At 42.4% G+C, this 18,509-nt stretch overlaps 1 protein-coding gene across 4 annotated transcripts in view; it reads right to left on the bottom strand.

The window, feature by feature from the left end:
- Window positions 1-100: 100 nt before the first annotated feature.
- Window positions 101-18,509, bottom strand: part of ulk1a (unc-51 like autophagy activating kinase 1a) — a 23,392-nt gene continuing 4,983 nt past the window's right edge. The window contains exons 4-28 of one of the 4 annotated variants that reach the window (XM_040019318.1): window positions 12,376-12,408; window positions 12,221-12,257; window positions 10,856-11,029; window positions 10,675-10,748; window positions 10,478-10,579; window positions 9,202-9,260; window positions 7,724-7,806; window positions 7,584-7,634; window positions 7,400-7,488; window positions 7,128-7,284; window positions 6,957-7,017; window positions 6,782-6,871; window positions 6,455-6,568; window positions 6,225-6,355; window positions 5,641-5,735; window positions 5,250-5,371; window positions 4,888-5,003; window positions 4,462-4,581; window positions 4,055-4,078; window positions 3,939-3,964; window positions 3,650-3,825; window positions 3,441-3,559; window positions 1,511-1,668; window positions 1,245-1,380; window positions 101-1,128 (exon numbers count right to left, since the gene is read on the bottom strand). In XM_040019318.1, coding sequence (XP_039875252.1) covers window positions 1,073-1,128; window positions 1,245-1,380; window positions 1,511-1,668; window positions 3,441-3,559; window positions 3,650-3,825; window positions 3,939-3,964; window positions 4,055-4,078; window positions 4,462-4,581; window positions 4,888-5,003; window positions 5,250-5,371; window positions 5,641-5,735; window positions 6,225-6,355; window positions 6,455-6,568; window positions 6,782-6,871; window positions 6,957-7,017; window positions 7,128-7,284; window positions 7,400-7,488; window positions 7,584-7,634; window positions 7,724-7,806; window positions 9,202-9,260; window positions 10,478-10,579; window positions 10,675-10,748; window positions 10,856-11,029; window positions 12,221-12,257; window positions 12,376-12,408 — 2,403 coding nt within the window. In that variant the 3' untranslated portion in view covers window positions 101-1,072. Of the gene's footprint in view, window positions 1,129-1,244; window positions 1,381-1,510; window positions 1,669-3,440; window positions 3,560-3,649; window positions 3,826-3,938; window positions 4,079-4,461; window positions 4,582-4,887; window positions 5,004-5,249; window positions 5,372-5,640; window positions 5,736-6,224; window positions 6,356-6,454; window positions 6,569-6,781; window positions 6,872-6,956; window positions 7,018-7,127; window positions 7,285-7,399; window positions 7,489-7,583; window positions 7,635-7,723; window positions 7,807-9,201; window positions 9,261-10,477; window positions 10,580-10,674; window positions 10,749-10,855; window positions 11,030-12,220; window positions 12,258-12,375; window positions 12,409-18,509 lie in introns of all 4 variants that reach the window. The other 3 variants (XM_040019315.1, XM_040019316.1, XM_040019317.1) reach the window with 3 other exon arrangements.

Genomic DNA, 18,509 nt, shown 5'->3' with positions numbered 1-18,509 from the left:
AAACTATAATTACTTATGGATTTGAATTAAACAGAAGCTTTGATAAAAGTCCACATTTGAGTAAGAACAATGAAATTGATTTCTACTGCAAACTGTCAGCGACTTTATAATAAATATTTATTTTGATCAAACACCATATAACAACTTATCTTGGCAACATTTGACAGGCAGTCTTAAAACAATACAAAAGGCATTTGGTAAACAGACTTCAAACAATTAGTTAAAATCACCTAGTGCCATGCACGGTTTGCAGATGGATTGAATGCAAACATACATCTCCAAATTCAAAATCAGCAAATCTCCAAATGTATAACACACACAAGAAAAAAAACCAAATATGCATAGATACACACGGAAAAAAAGTCACTTGAAGTACCTCATAGCTGAGTATATCACCCACCCAAGGGAGGGATTTTTGGATCATGTGTAAAACAAATCTCATTCAAATGTCAAAGAATACTTATTGCACTCCACACTATATGGCCATAAGACTGGCAGTCGTAAGGCAGTTATTGTGTATCAGGTTAGAACATACTTTCAATACATTCATATTCACTCTTCTGTTATAATGCAAAGACAGAAAAAAACAGGCACAGATTTACAAGTATTGCTACACATTGGCAATATTTGGTCATCTCATTTAAACTCTTCAGAGTCCCGCAGGCTGGTGATTATTCACCAGACACATAACTCAAATGTTTCGAACACAGAAAACCACAAAGTAATCTTTGCTTCAAGTATAAAACACTTGCAATCATTTCTTAATTTAGCTCATCATTCTATGTGCAAAACACCAAAACACACTAACACGTACGGTTTGTAACAAAACAAATACTGAAAACGATTTACCTGATCATAGCTTTTAAACATTCATAACCCAACCTGTTTTTCAAGAACTTCCAGCCTTTTCGAACCTTTACTGTGCATTTACCTTTCAATTACAGATTGGGTGAAGAAATGAGAGGAGCAGATGCTCCAGTGGTCGTTTCCCTTAGGAGAGATCAAAGTGCAGACAGTGATGGCAGATGGATGAGGCAAGATAATGCAGTTGCTATTGATGCAGTCGTGGAGCTCATAAATACTGCTTTGTGTGCAGAGTTGAGAGCCGCCGCTCAATGCATTGCTTACCTAAAGAGATAAGGGAACAACTCAGTGACCACATGACAAATGCATGAATACAATGACTAATGTTAGCATTTAAAATTTCTCTTTAATGGGTTGTGTGTCACAGAGCTTCCACGTACATTTTTCTATGCCATCAATGTCCTCTTGCTCTGTGAGGGTTCGGGACAGACCCTCCATGAGCACAAGGGCTTTATGGTAGCGCTGCACTGATGTGGTGCCATGGTGGAACATCTCATCTAAAGCCGCAGACTTTACCTGAATGGAGGGGGGGGGAAACAAGACACACATGCATATATTTAAAGAGCTAAGATAATGATTGATAGCATATACAGGACAGAGTCCATCTTGGAGTGAATATCAATATCCTCCTGTGAAATGAGCTGACCATGTGCACAGTGTGGTTGTAGATGAGCTTCTCTGCTGTGAGTGCATTGAAGTTGTCCATAAGTTTCTGCTTGTTAAGCAAGAAGGTCTGCAGTTGATCGCTGAGGGAGCGACAGTAGGTCACACAGTTCTTGTACAATTCATTCAGCTTCCTGATTACTGCAAAAAAAAAAAAAAAAAAAACCCAAAAAACGAATTAATACAGGAACATTTGTACTTTCATTAACTGTTAATAAATACACACAGATACACACAATATTTCTGCCTAAGTGGTTGTGCTCCTACAACAGGAGTTTCAAGAATGACTTCAGTTTCTTATAATGTCTTGGTTTACTTTTTCAGTGGTAGCCACAAATATAGGGCATCCTGAGTAAACACCACAGACGATATAAAAGATGGATGTAGCCTCCATGACGTCGCCCACTATTTTGTGAAATCTAATTTTAAAGGGTCAGAATGGGCGTTTTCAATGTCACATGTTGGTTTTTGTTACTGGATGTGACAAATGAGGGGTGGATCTGAATGCGAATCTGCAGTCATAGGCCAGCATCTTCTCTACATGCCCTGCATAACAATCATTCCTGAAACTTAGAATGATAAAAATTCACAAAATGGACTTAACGTTTTACTCGGGGCGACCCATGAGAAGTGACTCTGGGTATAAACCCACGATTAAAGTGTTTACAGATGTCAGGGAAGAAGGCAATTTGCTTGCCGATGTCTATCCGGTTGTTTAGTCTGACGTCACTAGCCGTGTCTGGACCTAAACTCCGCTGCAGGTCCATATATCAAACGATTACTATGGCATTACTGAGAGTTGAAAAACTGTCTAAAGTCTTTCATCTTTAATAAAATGATCAGCGTTCTGCTCTACCAGGTGTAACAATTGAGTTTAACATCCAGGCATCCATGAAAACGGAATTTATGACATTTAACGGAGTTAGAAGTTAGCAGGGAGTTAGCTCGCTAGCTTCTATCTAAATACAATATAGCATGTCCTGACTGCGGGGTTTTGGAAACAAATTAAAACGTACAGCTCTGTTATCACTTCCAGCATAAATGAAGACAGAAAACTAAAAAGCAGTGACGTTTGTAGAGTTACTGAAGTTGGGCTAGCGACACAGCTATGTTAGCATAATATAAACAAGCTAACTTTTTTTTCCACTCGATAAAAGTTAACGTGAGTGTTCTCGGTGGTCAGGAACAAATGTATGGCAGGATGCTGTAAAAGGACCAAACTTCAGCCAGGAGAACAACTGAGATAATCCATCCATAATACGAGGTTAGTCATTCATATACTGCTGCATGGGCTGGGCTGTAGTTACATCCTAAGGTTTTAAAAACTGAGCTTAAATAAATGATTAGCGGTAATAAAAGCCGAGGGAGGTCAACAGTGATCACCGACTGTTTTAGGAGCTTTTTGAGATCAAATAGAAGAAAAAACATAACATTAAACATGTTAACAACACAAAAGCCATATTAAACGCAGACTACTTTAGGCCCCGAAGTAGGATTCGTCACGTCATCACTGAACAACCGGATAGGAGCGGAAGCCCTTTTGAAATCATAGGGATTGCCCCCTGGTGGCCTTAAAGAGCATGCTTTACTTTTCAGACTTAAAGATAAGTCCATCTTACATACTCTTTATGGTAATCACCTAAGTTTGCGCAGTCTGCAAGCAGAGAACTGGTTTTAACTGTGTAACAAAGACAGTCACAGTCTGGAGCTTTGAACCAAATATGTAAAATAATGTTGAAACACTTTGACCTACATGGTCATGTGATTTAAATTATGGGAGGTTCTGGATCATAGTTCAAGTTCCTTTTAAATTAAGTCAAGCTATTCTATTGGTAGCACAATTTCTGAAGAAATTCACACTATGAACGTTTACCTTTACCTTACAAATCTACAGAAGGGAATGTTGGTCTCACCTTGTTTGACTGTAGCAGATGGAAACAGCTCGCCTTTCTTGACATTTTCTTTAGCGCTGCGCAGAGCTGATGACAGAAACTCTTCAGCCTTCATGTACAGCACCAATTGCTCTGCATAGCTGGAACATTACATAGAAGTTTTAAGATTTTCTTTTTTTATTAAACAAAGAGAGCTACTCCACGTGTGGAGAAACTGTAATGCCTCTTACCTCCATTCTCTACTTAGAAGGCTGATCTGATCAGCCACCAAGCTGTGATCCAGGAAGGAAACGTCGGGACTGCTGATGGGCTCGAGCCCTGGGTCCTTAGAGGAAGCCAGTTCCATGACACACTGGACGAAAGCCAAAGTGAACCGCAAGTCAGTCAGAGCATCCGTGTGAGCCTCCTGTGAAAAGAGCACATAAAATATTCTCAATGTGGAAACCTTTCATGTGGAACCCGCAAATGTAAATTACTGATGATCCTGGAGTATTCACCACTATCGGCATTTGACTGTACCTCCATTAATGTGTCTTCAGGGAGCTCTGGAGGATGAAAAATCAGGCCGCTGGGTGGAATAACATTCATTGTTTCAGTGTCACTGTGCCTACGGTTTCTTCGTTGAAGATGCCAACCTGAGTTTAAGTAGCTGGGAGTGTCTGTATTTAAAAACAAAAGGCAAAGTTAGCTTAACCACATACAGCTGATACATAATTCATGAATATGTAAATGGATTTAACTGATAACACGTTGTAGCTTTAAAAAAAAAAAAAGATGGAAAATATAAACACTTAACAAATGGAAAATGACCTGAAATATTAGTTTTCCTTGGTTAATCACAACAATTTTCTTTTAAAGTTAAGAGTCTCAGTGACGTCCAAACTCAAAAAGCAGCACATTATAATCAGATTAAGCGGTTATATCGTAAGCATGCTGAAATTAAGAGACTTATTTAAACCTTCCTATAAGCAAAACTAAAATGATGGTTCAAAATAAAAGCCCTCAGTAGAAAGTTAGTAGTGAGGGAAGTCAGGACACCTACCTGAGAACCTCCTCATGGTATCAGGAGGTGAGTTTCCACTGGATGGAGAGCCCATAGAGAAAATCACAGGAACTGGGCTGTCTGAGCACTGGAAAACTCCATGACAGCCAGCAGGGGGTGCTGTAGGAACAAGTAAGAAGAGTCAGATGGCTGCTACCCCATTGGTAAGGTAGCCTAGATGAACTGAAGTAAAGTAATGCAGTGGTCATGGTGACTAAATTAGATACTTCACAAAGGTCTCTTTGTGCCTACTGCATGTACCAAACATGTGTCACCTTCTCCTACATGTGCGGTGATTTTGTAAAACCTTCTTCTGCATCACTTTAAGTCAGTGGTTTTATGAATGGACTCGTTCGTACTGAAAACAGACGCTGTCCCTTTAGAAGTCATTTGACTGGTTTTACTTTTAGCATGTTGCACTGATACCTGTTATCTCCATGCTTTTCTCACTGCTGAGGCTCTCGTCTTTCCCTTCTTCAAAGAGCGGAGCTCCGAGGGCCGCCTTCAGTAGCATGTCAGATAACCTTCCCGTGCTCACTGATCTGCACATGTAATATATCCACAGACACCCTTGTGAGCATTTAATAATTAATCAACCAGCATATGTTTGACTGTGTGTTATCTCTTAGTAGCAGGCTCCCATAATCTTAATTAGACTTGCAATATTAGCTTGTAATTTTCCAGAATGCTAAAATATTGTCAAAAATTCATAATGATTTTAACCATTTCTGCCTTTCTTTAGTTCAACCATTTATAACAACAGTGTGGAAGTATTACACTGCTCATACCTTTTAAAAGGGCCCTTTTTAATTGCTGCTTTACGGCTGAGGTTGGCCTGGGAAGTGGGGCCAAGGGATTGCAGGTTTGGGACTGTCCTGGTTCTGTTTGGCATTCTTGGCTGAACCTGCTGCTGAAAAGGAAATTGAACTGTTGAAACATCTTTCCCTCTGTGCCCATTTATATCTTCTATTATCCGCTGACACCATAGGAAGTGTAAAAATTTGCTGTTTTAAAGAGATGTGGAAGGAAATCACCCCGGTTTTTGCAGTGTGTGCATTGCAAAACAATTTCTAATGTCACAGACAGAATGGCAGAGTAGAGTGGATGACTTAATATTAACTGTAAAATGTTTATTATTATTAAGTCAACACTGTGTCTGTATGGCATGTTGAAGCTGACCTTGGGCCTGTCCTGCATGTCAGGAGAAGCAGCGAGGAGTCCAGTTCTTGTGCTGAGTGGGAGAGTCTGCTCTGACGTCTTTGGGCTTGTTCCCACTGGAGAACAGAAAATTATACATATAAAACAACTGTTTTAAAGAGCACATGATATTTGTAAACACATTCGTTGACTGTAGGAGTTTAGAATAAAAAACACAGATGAGTGAGAGCAAAAGGAGCTACAGAGAAAATAAAATACTGACAGTTTACCTCAAAACAAATTTAAAAATCCACAAAAAAAATGTTTGTGTGAGATGGTGAAATTGAGAGTGTGTGTATTGCTGTTGGAAGGTTACAGTGGAATAGGTCTGCTTAACAAAAGCCCCTTTCAGACATTAAAAAAAGGCCACATAAACATCGGTCTCTGATAATAATTAACTATTTTTTTAACCTTCTTCTAACAATCTTCTTCTGTGTGCATTTCCAATGTCCAGTCACCTGTGTATATGAAAGTTGACTGGGATCAATTTAAAATGATGTATTTGTGTATGACACATACAGATGAATGCCTTCATAGGTAATACAGAAGCCAACTGATCTAGTTACCTGGCGGGGAAGACTGTTTAGGTTGGCTCCCTCCAGAGTTGAAGGTAAAGACTGGACTGGGAGATCCACATTCTTCATACTGTGGTGGGCTTTCACTGCTGCTGGGACTGCTGGGACAGTATAACGTGACCCTGAATGAGATGAGGCGTTGTTAGAAAAAGGAAACAGAGAACGCATAAGAGTAAGACTCTGAGGTGGGGTTGGTGCACAGATAAGATGGATGGACATGCCTGGTGGAGCCATGAGAGCCGACACACTGCATACGCTGGTAGTTTTGAATCTGAGTTGGGACGGGAATGGGAACAGACGGGCTGAAGTTACTGCCAAGTGTTTCAGCTGGCTTGCTGCGTGGTTAAAAGGGGAAACACAGAAGAGTGGGCAGCTGATTTTATAAAGCAGTTATAAACAGCAGTGGAACAAACATGTTCTATATACCGTGAATATAAATACTGTTTGATCTAGCTGCACGTTCAATTTAATTATCCATATCGGACCTCTTTTATCTTCCACGAGCTGAACTCTAAAATTGGCTTTCTGACAGTCTGGCTTTCTCTTACCTAACAGGCTTGGGGGGAGAGCGCAGCATAGGAGAGCGTGGGGGTGTCTTTCCAGTGAATCCAGCGCCCCTTTCGGCCAGTGGTGAGCTCCTATACAAACACATTTAAAAATTACATAAAAGAATAAAACTTAACTGAACCCATACAGTGTTCAGGCCATGAAGGGAACACTCACCCACGGTCTTTAAGGGAAGTTTCTGGGGGTGACCCAACATTTACTTCACATATATGTTCACCTGTAAAGCAGCACAACAGGAGCAGTCAGTCTTTTTGTGCTAATGTCAAAAAATAATGCACTAAAACATCCTGATAAATCTGATGTGCTCCTGATGCTCAGAGGTCTTACTGGGAAACTGGGCAGGCACCAAGACATAATCTTCTGTGAGAGATTGGATATATCTACCATCTTGATTAGCTGTTTCTTTCTGCAGGAAGCCAGGCTTGTCCTGCACAGGGGTGTAAGGCAGCTTGGGCTGAGGTTGGTGCATCTCTCCATCGGAATGCTGACAGAGTGAAGATAAAACACAGATGTGACGAAAACTAATATTAATTATGGATTTCACAGTATGACCAATTGGTTTCAGGTCACTTCACTTCATGAGAAAACTTTGTGCATACTTGAGGCGAGGCCAGCTGAGATGTGGAGGAGCTGCTAGAGGAGCTGCCGGAGCCAGAACTGGGGTAGGAGTGCACGGGGACTGATGAGCCTGTGACAAAAAATTGAGTAAAGCACTTGTGTTACGACCTCAGCTATAACGGCGTCACTGATACTAAGCTGTCCTCACAACAATGTGACACTTACATTTCTTTGTTGATGAGCTTGTTTCCAAAAAGGGATGGTTAAAAAATTCCTCTGAAAAAGAAAAGATAAAGACATAAGAAAAATACTTTGAATTCAATTATTAAATTATGTTTTTTACTAATAAAAAGGGGCAGACTTACCAAAGCTGATCCGATCTTTATGATTCCTCTGTAGAAGCCCCAACAGCAGGTGTTTTAGGTTATCAGAGGTCTCCTTTGGGATGCTGGCAAAATACAACAACTTTCTATTAAAACTTGCATGTGTAAGAACACAGCTAATAATACAAATCCCAGGAGAACAAATTGTTAAAGGTTATCACTATTTAATCATTCTAATCATTTTAATTACAAAATAAGATGTAGGGAGAGGAGAAAGTATGGGACCATTATTATGTAGCTTTTTACACTGTATTATAGCCTTTATTTAGATCATGCTAATATTTTGACTTCATGTTCAAGTTTGTTCACTGAGTTATTTTGTGGATATTTATGGCTTTAAGAAACAGACTGCTTCAGACGTTCCATACTGTGAACTCTAAAATATGAAATCTTAATCTAATTTATGGCTTCAGTACAAGACCTTGAGGTGTCATGACACTCCAGGCAGTCAGCCATAGTGTATGTGTTTATGTAAGTGCTGACCTACAGTATGTGGGTAGTATGGAAAGCAATAGCCATACAGACCAGTAGCTGGCACTTTAGGGCAGGATATATATAGAGCCAAAGGAAAACAACAAACTATTCCCTCACACACACACACACACACACACACACACACACACACACACACACACACACACACACACACACACACACACACACACACACACACACACACACACAGGCAGAGCCTTTCTCATCTCCCGGCTTAATCACTGAAAAAGATAAGCATGGCTCCAAGCCACACACAGGCAGGCAAAGTACACCATGAAAGCAGTGGGCAAACAATCCATAAATCCCTCTGAACACTTTCCAAGTCCAAATTCTGAACATCAGAGAAGCTGCGTTCAAAACGACTGCAAATAGCCACGAGGCCTAGCTGCAAAGGCCTCTGTAATCACTGATAACAAAGCCGAGGCAGAATTGTTTATAGAGAATTAAATCCTTCACAGGAAGAAGGATTTCTCTATATTTCCACACTGTTGTTTGTAACTCTAAAATATGAATTGTGTGAGAGTTGCTGATGGAGAATGTTGTCGATGATCGTTCCCGTCAGGTGTCCGGATGGGTTCTTCCACAACAGCACTATTCTTAGAAGTGTTGTGCGACTTATTTACTCAGAGCTAATTATATATGTGTGTGCATGTGTCCAAATATACATCAAACATCATTCACGTAGACAGAAATGTGTATTTATAGACAAACATTATCAGCATCCAGGGTAGATTTCTTAGTAATGCCAGTTTATGTCGCTTTTTTCTACAGTCTTCCTCTGTTTGTTATGCATGTTGCTTTGTTCCAGGCTCATCTTTAAATGTTTTCAACTCAGTCTTTTTTCCATTTGGGGAAACAATTAAGTTTTGTGATGTTTTGCATTGGTGCTAGAAATATATACCTGCAGGGTAATGTCTAAAAATGTTCGGGGCTGGAGTGCTTGGGTGAAAGCTGTTCGTACTCACTTGGGGAACAGGTTCCTGTTACTTTCATAGAAGAGACGAAGCTCATGTGGTGTGCTGGCCTGTATACAAAAGACACAGAGACAAGAGTAAGACTTGGAGATGACCACCCACAGACTACAACAATGCAAATGAATGAGTCTGGACTTTACAAACAAGCATTTGAATAACCGATCTTCTGGCCTAAAGCTTTACAAATGTAAATTTTGATCTCTCTCCACTGCTTTTTTCTCTTCTCCATCCCCTCACCCCATAACCCAAGCCTAGGTCTGCTGGAGGTCTCTTGACATCATAATGGAGTTCTTTCTTCCCACTGTCACCAAGCAGTTGCTAATAAAGGATTGTCTGATTGTTGTGGTTTTTCTTTCTAATACTGTGAGGTCTTTGTCTTATAAAATAAGACTGTTCAGGTGACTGTTGTCGTTATTTGTCACTATATAAAAGCATTTGAACTGAATGAACTGTTGTGTAATGGTCCATTATAGCCCAAGCATAAACACAATCAGGTTTCCAGAAAGGCGAAAGTGTAATGAATGCTTGCCAGCTAAACCAAATAAACATCACTCTCAGAGACATCAGCAGCAGCGCCTCACCTTTCGCTAACCTTTGGACTTAACTCACTGACCTGCCAGGCAGAAATAAAAGGCAACCTTCCCTCTCATTGCCAGAGGAAATAAACTGCAATATAAATAACCTCAAGAGATGTAACGGACAAAAGGGCCAAACACAATGTTTTTCTGTCTACACGGGGACAGAAGGGGCAACTTTAGCACAAAATACTCAACCAACGAGGAGGTAAAACTATTGGCATGTGTCTATATATGTGTGAATCACAGCTGAGGCAGCTTGCAAATAACAGTGCAACAGTGGCATCTGAGCAGACACGTGAAGAGGGGAAAGTAATAGCTGGGGTTGTGAAACAGCATTTACTCTGGGTTCACAGAAATGGCTCACAGTAATTTCCATCTGCCTCTCTCATCATCCCATCTTAGGTAAACAAGGCTCATTTCTAACAAGGCGCTCCAACGTTTTCCAGCTAACAACACAGAAGATGTGGAAAAGTATCACCCAGCAGGCAGTGTCGCGAATCATGTTTTTCCATTTTTAATGTTATGAACAAGATGCATCATGTTACACTTTGACATCAGTTAGTTTGTCCTTTGTGTGAACTGAGGCAAAACAATTTCATGACTGCTTGTGATTATGCAAGGGACCTTAGCAAGTCTTTGTTAGTATTGGTTCACATGGTTTTTTTGGGGGTTTTTTAAGTGCTACTCACATAAAATGGTGCTTTTCCAGTCAGAGACTGGTACACGATGGTACCGATGCTCCACAGATCAGCCTTGGCATTATAGTTCCTGGACATGATGACCTCGGGAGCCTGTGGCCGAAAAAACACCCCAAAACAGCTTAGAGGCACGGTTCCATCACACCTGCTTGGCACAGGATACCAGAGTGAGCTACTTTAATGCTTACCATATACATGGGAGAGCCACACAGCGTGGCTGCCATGGTGTTTGTCTGGAGATGACGCGCAAACCCAAAGTCAGCTGGAGGGTGAGAGAAACAGGTGACAGTGTTTTCCTTTTAAATCTATATGAACACATTTTTATTTTACATTTAGACCATCTAATGCAATGCTGGTGTAAGTCATTACCTAACTTAAAGGTGGTATTGATGGAACTGGACCTGCGCCCCTCTGGATGGCAGAGCAAAATGTTCTGGGGTTTGAGGTCTCTGTGGACGATGCCTTTGCTATGTAGGACCTTCATGGCCCGTGATATCTGCTGCAGGAATACACGGATGGTGTCTTCACTCAGAGTGCCTTTAGCTGCCGATACAGAAAGAGAAAAAGAAATTCAGCCTGATGGAAGATTTATTATGCTGGATAAAAAGAAAATGCATTAGCTTACTTATGTGAGACTTTTTTTTTTTTTTTTTTTTTTAAAAGCTCAAAATATGAAAATACACTAGGAAAGCAAAGCCAAGCATAGAAATGCTGCAGCTACCAGCAGATATCTGGAGGAATATCTGACATGTACATACTGTAAGGACTGCGATGTAAATATATACTTTGTTTGCTATCACATGTTCACCGTAACTTATTTATGGTGTAACGTGTCAGCGTCAATGCTGCTATGCCTCACGGAGGAAGATTTTATTCATAATGCCTCAATTAGAAATTAAAGTCAAGGCTGTCTGACACACTAGCCCCCCCCCCCCCCCCCCAAATTCCACCACCACCACCTACTGCTGCACCAAACACCCCCCTCCCTCCCAGTGCATCAGCACCCCATAGCCGTCTTGTTTTCCACCAGAGGACAGAGCATAAGGGAGTGACAGATGGGTGAGGTCATGTGGAAGCAGCGAGAACGTTGCCAAATGTGCCCGAGTGCTGCGCTGCAAATAGCTGTATGTGTCTCCTTGGCAGAGACACAGAATTGGCAGCTCTAGCCTTTAAGGACCGCTGGCACTGGGGCCGTATTAACCGACACTCCACACCAGCGGGGCAAGCCTAGCCCCAGGAAAAATTAACTCCATGTGTCATCATTATTTGAAACACGGCTTGAAACTTGAATTAGGGGAATTTCCAAGTGAGAGAAGTTTTATTTAATGTTGTACTGTAAAAAAAAAAGAAAAAAGAAAAAAGGTGGGGGTTTATTTTTAGGCTGCTCATTTTGCTCTGTTTTTTCACGCTGTAGGCAAACACTGGAGAGAAACTTTAGGTCAACAGGTTTTTATCTAGGTTAAGTACTTGGTAGTATTCATGATAATTCACAGAATGAACTTTAAACCTGACTTCTTAGGTCACACTGCCCTGTTAGAATCCTATTAGTCCCTCAAAACACTACAAAAAAGCTGAGCTAAGCCCCTTAAAAGCCAGACCAGTACGACATGTTAACAAGCACCCCAATGCAATGGAAAGATAAGGTGTGAATGTCCTGTTTTTCTTTTGTGCTTTTGCAAAAACTGTGCAGCACAGATTCTGAGCTTTAAGCCATTTGTTTTGCAGCAAACTTACAATGAAGGTACTCTGCCAGGTCACCTCCATTGCAATACTGAAAAGACAAGAAAGACAAGCGTCAGCTCGGCTGACAATGCTGCCCAAGTAGAGGATGAGATTTGCATTTTCCCATGAAAACAAGACCAACCATTAGCATTTCAAACACAACTCACCTCCATAACAAGATACACGCATCCCCCAGTCTCCTGTTAATACAAGCAGATAATATGCAAATCATTCACAATGAAGCTACATGCAGTATTATTAAGCACTGGCTACATGATAGCTAAAAAAAAAACAGAGCTGAAGTTTGAGTCAGTAAAGTCACAAATATTTAAACTGCTTAAATACAACACTGGCATTGTAAACATTGGATTAGAAGTTCAGGCTATTCAGTGTTGCAATAGCCACAACGAGTTACATCAGCTGATTTGTAAGACTCTTTTGGCCCATCAGCAGCAGCTTCTAGAAACTCATCTTTGATGCAGGGAAACCCGATCCTGTCAATACCACTGAAAAAGCTAACGAGGTAATATGAAGTGGAGCGAGAGATGTTCAGCGAGCCAGGTCCATTTGACTGTAATGGAAAGTAACAAGTGGGAAATCAAGTTGCGTCTTGCTTTTATTACACCAGGTTAAAGCTGATGAGCTCTCTGTGTGCCGTACTGAAACCTTAGAACTGTTTACCACTCGCACTTGCACTATTGCATAAAATACCTCAAGGCTATTATGGTGCAATGTGGTTTTCAGTTTTAAAACCTCATTACACTACAGGAAAAATACAGGATTAAAATGATTTATATATATATATATATATATATATATATATATATATATATATATATATATATATATATATATATACACACACACACACACACATATATATATACATATACACACATATATATACATATATACATATATACATATATATACATATATATACACACACACACACACACACACATATATGTATATATTAGGGGTGCAACGATATTCGTATCGATATTGAACCGTTCGATACAGTGCTTTCGGTTCGGTACGCATATGTATCGAACAATACAACATTTGTAATTTATTTTATCAATTTTCCTTCTGACGATGCTGTCTGTGTTGAGTGCTCAGTGAATCTGTGTTCGACTACTCCGCCTAGGCTGCACTGTCGAGCGCAGATCCACTGAGCGCTCAACACAGACAGCATAGTCAGAAGGAAGAGCGCAGGGCAAGCTAGCAAGACAGAAGTTAAGCTCTACTTGCAACATTCAGATCTGGCGTTTGGAATTATTTTGGTTTTCATGTGACGTATGACCCTGAAGGTAAGCGAGTCATGGACTAAAGTAAAACAGTATGTTGGATGTGCCATGCAATGCTCAATTACATTGGTGTGAACTAGTGTGTTAGCGCAGTTAGCTCGTTAACGTGTTTGCCGTCTAGAGCGATCGGCGGTAGCTCGTTAACGGAGATTTGCCGTGTTGTGGCGTTAAGGTCATTTCAACGAGATTAACCTGAAAGCACTAGTGGGAACACAACGAATATGACTGCACATTTACGCCGACATCATCCTAGTGCAAAGACAAGTGGAAGCAGACAAAAAAAAGCAAGCATGCTACTAACTTTAGCCGAGTCATTTAGACAGCTGTTAGCACATGATTCTCCTTATGCTGCTGAGAATATAGCCCAGAAGAAGCGGATAGTATAGCTTTTATTTTGGAAAGAGCCATTTCTCTGTAATAAACTCTCTTTTCCAAAGATGAGTGATTCCTCAATCAGATACAGGGCTTGCAATATCGCTAGCCCGACGTCCCGGAGCTAGCGATTTTTTCAGTCAGGCTACCAAAATCTATCTCTTCCCTGCCCGTCGGGCTATTGTAGGAAAAATATATGTCAATGCTTTTGCATTCTTTCAGAAATGTAGCTGGGTAATTATGTCATTGGCATCGGTGAGCCACTGTCAATATGTGACATATTGAAGTCGCGTTTGAATTTGCGCTTGTTTTTTTGCTTTCACTTTGCAATCGTGTGAACTGTGTATAGAGAGCGACAGCACTGATCTGTGAGTGATGATAATTTGTGTACAAATTCCTCTGACATCGTCTTATTAATCGTTAGCTTACTATGCAAACATGACAAGTGAAATCTCCCGCAGCAAGCTTAAACATATGAGAGGTTGATCGCGCAGAGAATCGCTGAGCTTATGTGAGTGAGCGTGTAAAAGCATTTCAGTTCTGCTGAGCCAAATAAGACAGGTCAGGGTGAAGAAGTGACAGCCAAAGAAAAGCTTACCACAAAACGGAGAAGTTATGACAAATCAGACTATAAGGCAAAAAGAAAGTGCAGCTTTATGGTTTCATGGACAAAAGAATTTCTGTGGCTGCAATATGATGAGCTAAATAACCAGGGCTGCACATAAGTGGTCCGCAGGTGCGCATTCGCTGTCAAAATAAAAAACACGCACAAGGGTTAGGGTTAAATTTAAAAACTGTACTTTTGAGTTAAAATATATATTTATAATTTTAATAAATGACAAATTAAAAATGCATGAACATTTTTTTGTATCGAAAAAATATCGAACCGTGACACCAAAGTATCGAACCGAACCGAACCGTGAATTTTGTGTATCGTTGCACCCCTAGTATATATATATATATATATATATATATATATATATATATATATATATATATATACATACATATACATACATACACACACATATATATATATATATACATATACACACATATATACATATATATACATACATATATATACATATACAGCTGGATAGCGTAGTGGTTAGACTACACGCCTTTGGAACCCAGGATCGCAAGTTCGATTCCTGCCTGGGGCGTCTGTATCCAGTAAGGGTCCTAAGGCTAGACCCCCTATGCTAAGCGAGCCTACCGCAGACATGAGCGAGACAGATAAATATGAAGGCATGCCGGCTCGGACGTCGCCCGGATCAACAAGGTCCGCGTCAGGTGTTGAGGAACCAGGGCACCCTGACGAAAAGTGGGCTACTGAACAAGAAGGCATCGGTGGGCAAGAGACGAAAACAGGGCGTTGTTGGAATGCTACTACGCAAGTAACCCCGGCGGAAGGGGCTACATGAATAGGATGAGGGACCTATGGATTCTTCGATACCCAACATCCACAATGACGGCGAAACAACTAGTAGCTCAGTGTTCCAACATTCGAAAGAAGGGACTGCTCTCACAGCTAGAGATCGACGAGGTACAACACAAATGCTACGGCAAGGAGGAGTCAGGACGCCAGGTCAGGGGGGGGATATCATCACCCCCACCCGAGATTGGGTACATAGCCCCAAGTGCGATAGGAGAAGGATCGTTGAGTGCGAGAGGAACTGACCTGAAAAATAGGATAATGGCCAAGCTTGAAACCTAGATCCCCCGTAGCCGGTTACCAAGATTACGTGAAGTACCCTCAGAAGGTCTGCTAGATGATGTTAATGCAGCACTACGGACAATACCTACAACCACGATTACCGACACTAACAAGCTGACCTACAATACGGCAGCAGTGATCAGTGAGATGCTTGGCTACAAGTTGAACAGCCACAAGGGGCAGTACCCTCCATGGAGAAGGAGGCTAGAGGGCAAGATCAAAGTAGCACGGAGGGAGGTAAGCCAACTAACGGAGTTGCAGAAAGGTGCGACAAAAGAGGCCTTGGAAACTGCCAAGCAAAGACTCACAGCCTTGGCCAGCCGCTTGAGGAGGTACACCAGAGAGATAGAAGGCAGGAGAATAAACCAGCTGTTCTCCACAGAACCAGCAAAGGTGTACTCTCAGTGGCAAGGGAACAATAATAAGAGAACAGCACCACCAAGGCTGGAGACGGAGCAATACTGGAAGAGCATATGGGAGAAGGACGCAACCCATAACGGCAATGCTCAGTGGCTAGTGGATCTGAGGGCAGACCACAGCGACCTCCCTGAACAGGGTCCAGTAACCATCACAGTGGCAGAAATCCAAGAAAGGGTCTCCAGTATGAAGAGTTGGACAGCACCAGGGCCCGACATGGTTCACGCCTACTGGCTAAAGAAGCTGACTGCACTCCACGAGCGTCTGGCAGCACAAATGAACCAGCTGCTAGTTAACGAGAGACACCCGGAATGGCTAACCGAAGGTCGGACGGTCCTGACCCCAAGAAGGGACCGGTCCCCTCCAACTACCGACCAATAACCTGCCTCAGTACCACATGGAAGCTCCTGTCAGGCATCATATCGGCTAAGATGAACAGGCACATGGGTCAATACATGAGTGGGACACAGAAAGGAATTGGCAAGAATACCAGAGGCGCAAAACACCAGCTACTGGTAGACAGAACAGTCAGCCGAGACTGCAAGACCAGACTGACCAACCTGTGCACTGCCTGGATTGATTACAAGAAGGCCTATGACTCAATGCCCCACAGCTGGATACTGGAATGCCTAGAATTGTACAAGATCAATGGGACCCTAAGAGCCTTCATCAAGAACTCAATGGGGTGTGGCGTACAACACTAGAGGCCAACTCCAAGCCCATAGCACAAGTCACCATCAAGTGCGGGATCTACCAAGGAGATGCTCTGTCCCCACTGCTGTTCTGCATAGGCCTGAACCCCCTCAGTGAGATCATTAACAAGACTGGCTACGGATACCGACTACGGAACGGAGCAGTTGTCAGCCACCTCCTGTACATGGATGACATCAAGCTGTATGCCAAGAGTGAACGAGACATCGATTCACTGATCCACACTACCAGGCTATACAGCAATGACATTGGAATGTCGTTCGGACTGGAGAAGTGTAGTCGGATGGTAACAAAGAGAGGGAAGGTAGTCAGAACTGAGGGGATTGAACTACCAGAAGGCAACATTGCAGACATAGAGGACAGTTACAAGTACCTGGGGATCCCGCAGGCAAATGGGAACCATGAAGAGGCCGCTAGAAAGGCTGCAACCACCAAGTACCTGCAGAGGGTCAGGCAAGTCCTGAGGAGTCAGCTGAATGGTAAGAACAAGATCCGGGCCATCAACACGTACGCCCTGCCCGTGATCAGGTACCCTGCTGGGGTAATAGGCTGGCCAAAGGAGGAGATAGAAGCCACTGACATAAAGACAAGAAAGCTCCTTACCATGCATGGAGGGTTTCACCCCAAGTCCAGCACCCTGAGGCTGTATGCTAAGCGGAAGGAAGGGGGCCGGGGACTGGTGAGTGTCAGCACCACAGTCCAGGATGAGACAACGAACATCCAAGAATACATTGGGAAGATGGCCCCAACTGACCGAGTGCTCAGTGAATACCTCAGGCAGCAGAAACCCAAGAAAGAGGAGGGAGACGAGGAACCATCATGGAAGGACAGGCCCCTGCACGGTATGTACCACCGGCAGATAGAGGAGGTGGCTGATATCCAGAAATCCTACCAGTGGCTGGACAAAGCTGGACTGAAAGACAGCACAGAGGCACTAATCATGGCAGCACAAGAACAAGCTCTGAGTACAAGATCCATAGAGGCTGGGGTCTATCACACCAGGCAAGACCCCAGGTGCGGTGACTCCCAAGCTAGGCGAGTGGCTCCAGCAGATCCCGGGAATAACATCGGAGATCTCTGTCCAGAAGAGCGCAGTCCTGGGAACAGCTAAGATACTGCGCAGGACCCTCAAGCTCCCAGGCCTCTGGTAGAGGACCCGAGCTTGAAGGATAAACCGCCCGCAGGGGCGTGCTGGGTGTTTTTTGTTTTTTTTTTGTTTGTTTTTTATACACACATATATATATATATACATATACACACACACATATATGTGTGTGTGTGTGTGTGTGTGTGTGTGTGTGTGTGTATATATATATACACACACACACACACACACACACACATATATATATATATATATATATATATATATATATATATACACAAATGGCGGCGCGTGTAGACGCAGCGACCTCACGCTCTCCCGAAAATGCGATGTTTTGTTCGTCAAGTAAGTGTCTTTCTGCAAGTGTTTCTCGCCAGTCCACGTCGGAATATGTGTACAGTCGTCAGGCTCTCTTACACATTCGGAGAAGCAAGATTTGCCAAGTTTTGAACACTAACGACGTTGAGATGCTAAGGGAGATAGGACTTCTGCGACAGCCTGCTAGCTGGCCTAGCAACTCACCGGACTCGCCTGCTAACCCTCCCAGGGCAAGGAGGCGTCGAAAGCGGTGCGCTAGGACAAGGAAGCGGGGCAAGCGCGGAGGTGTCCGAGTCAGGCTTGAGGCTAAGCCAACTCGCCCAGCCATACCATCGATCCTCTTAGCCA

The sequence above is a fragment of the Simochromis diagramma genome, unplaced genomic scaffold, assembly GCF_900408965.1.
Source record: "Simochromis diagramma unplaced genomic scaffold, fSimDia1.1 OVJJ01000822.1, whole genome shotgun sequence".
NCBI classification, from domain to species: Eukaryota; Metazoa; Chordata; class Actinopteri; order Cichliformes; family Cichlidae; genus Simochromis; species Simochromis diagramma.
The sequence above is the reverse complement of the archived record's forward strand: the minus strand, read 5'-3'. Positions and strand labels throughout refer to the sequence as shown.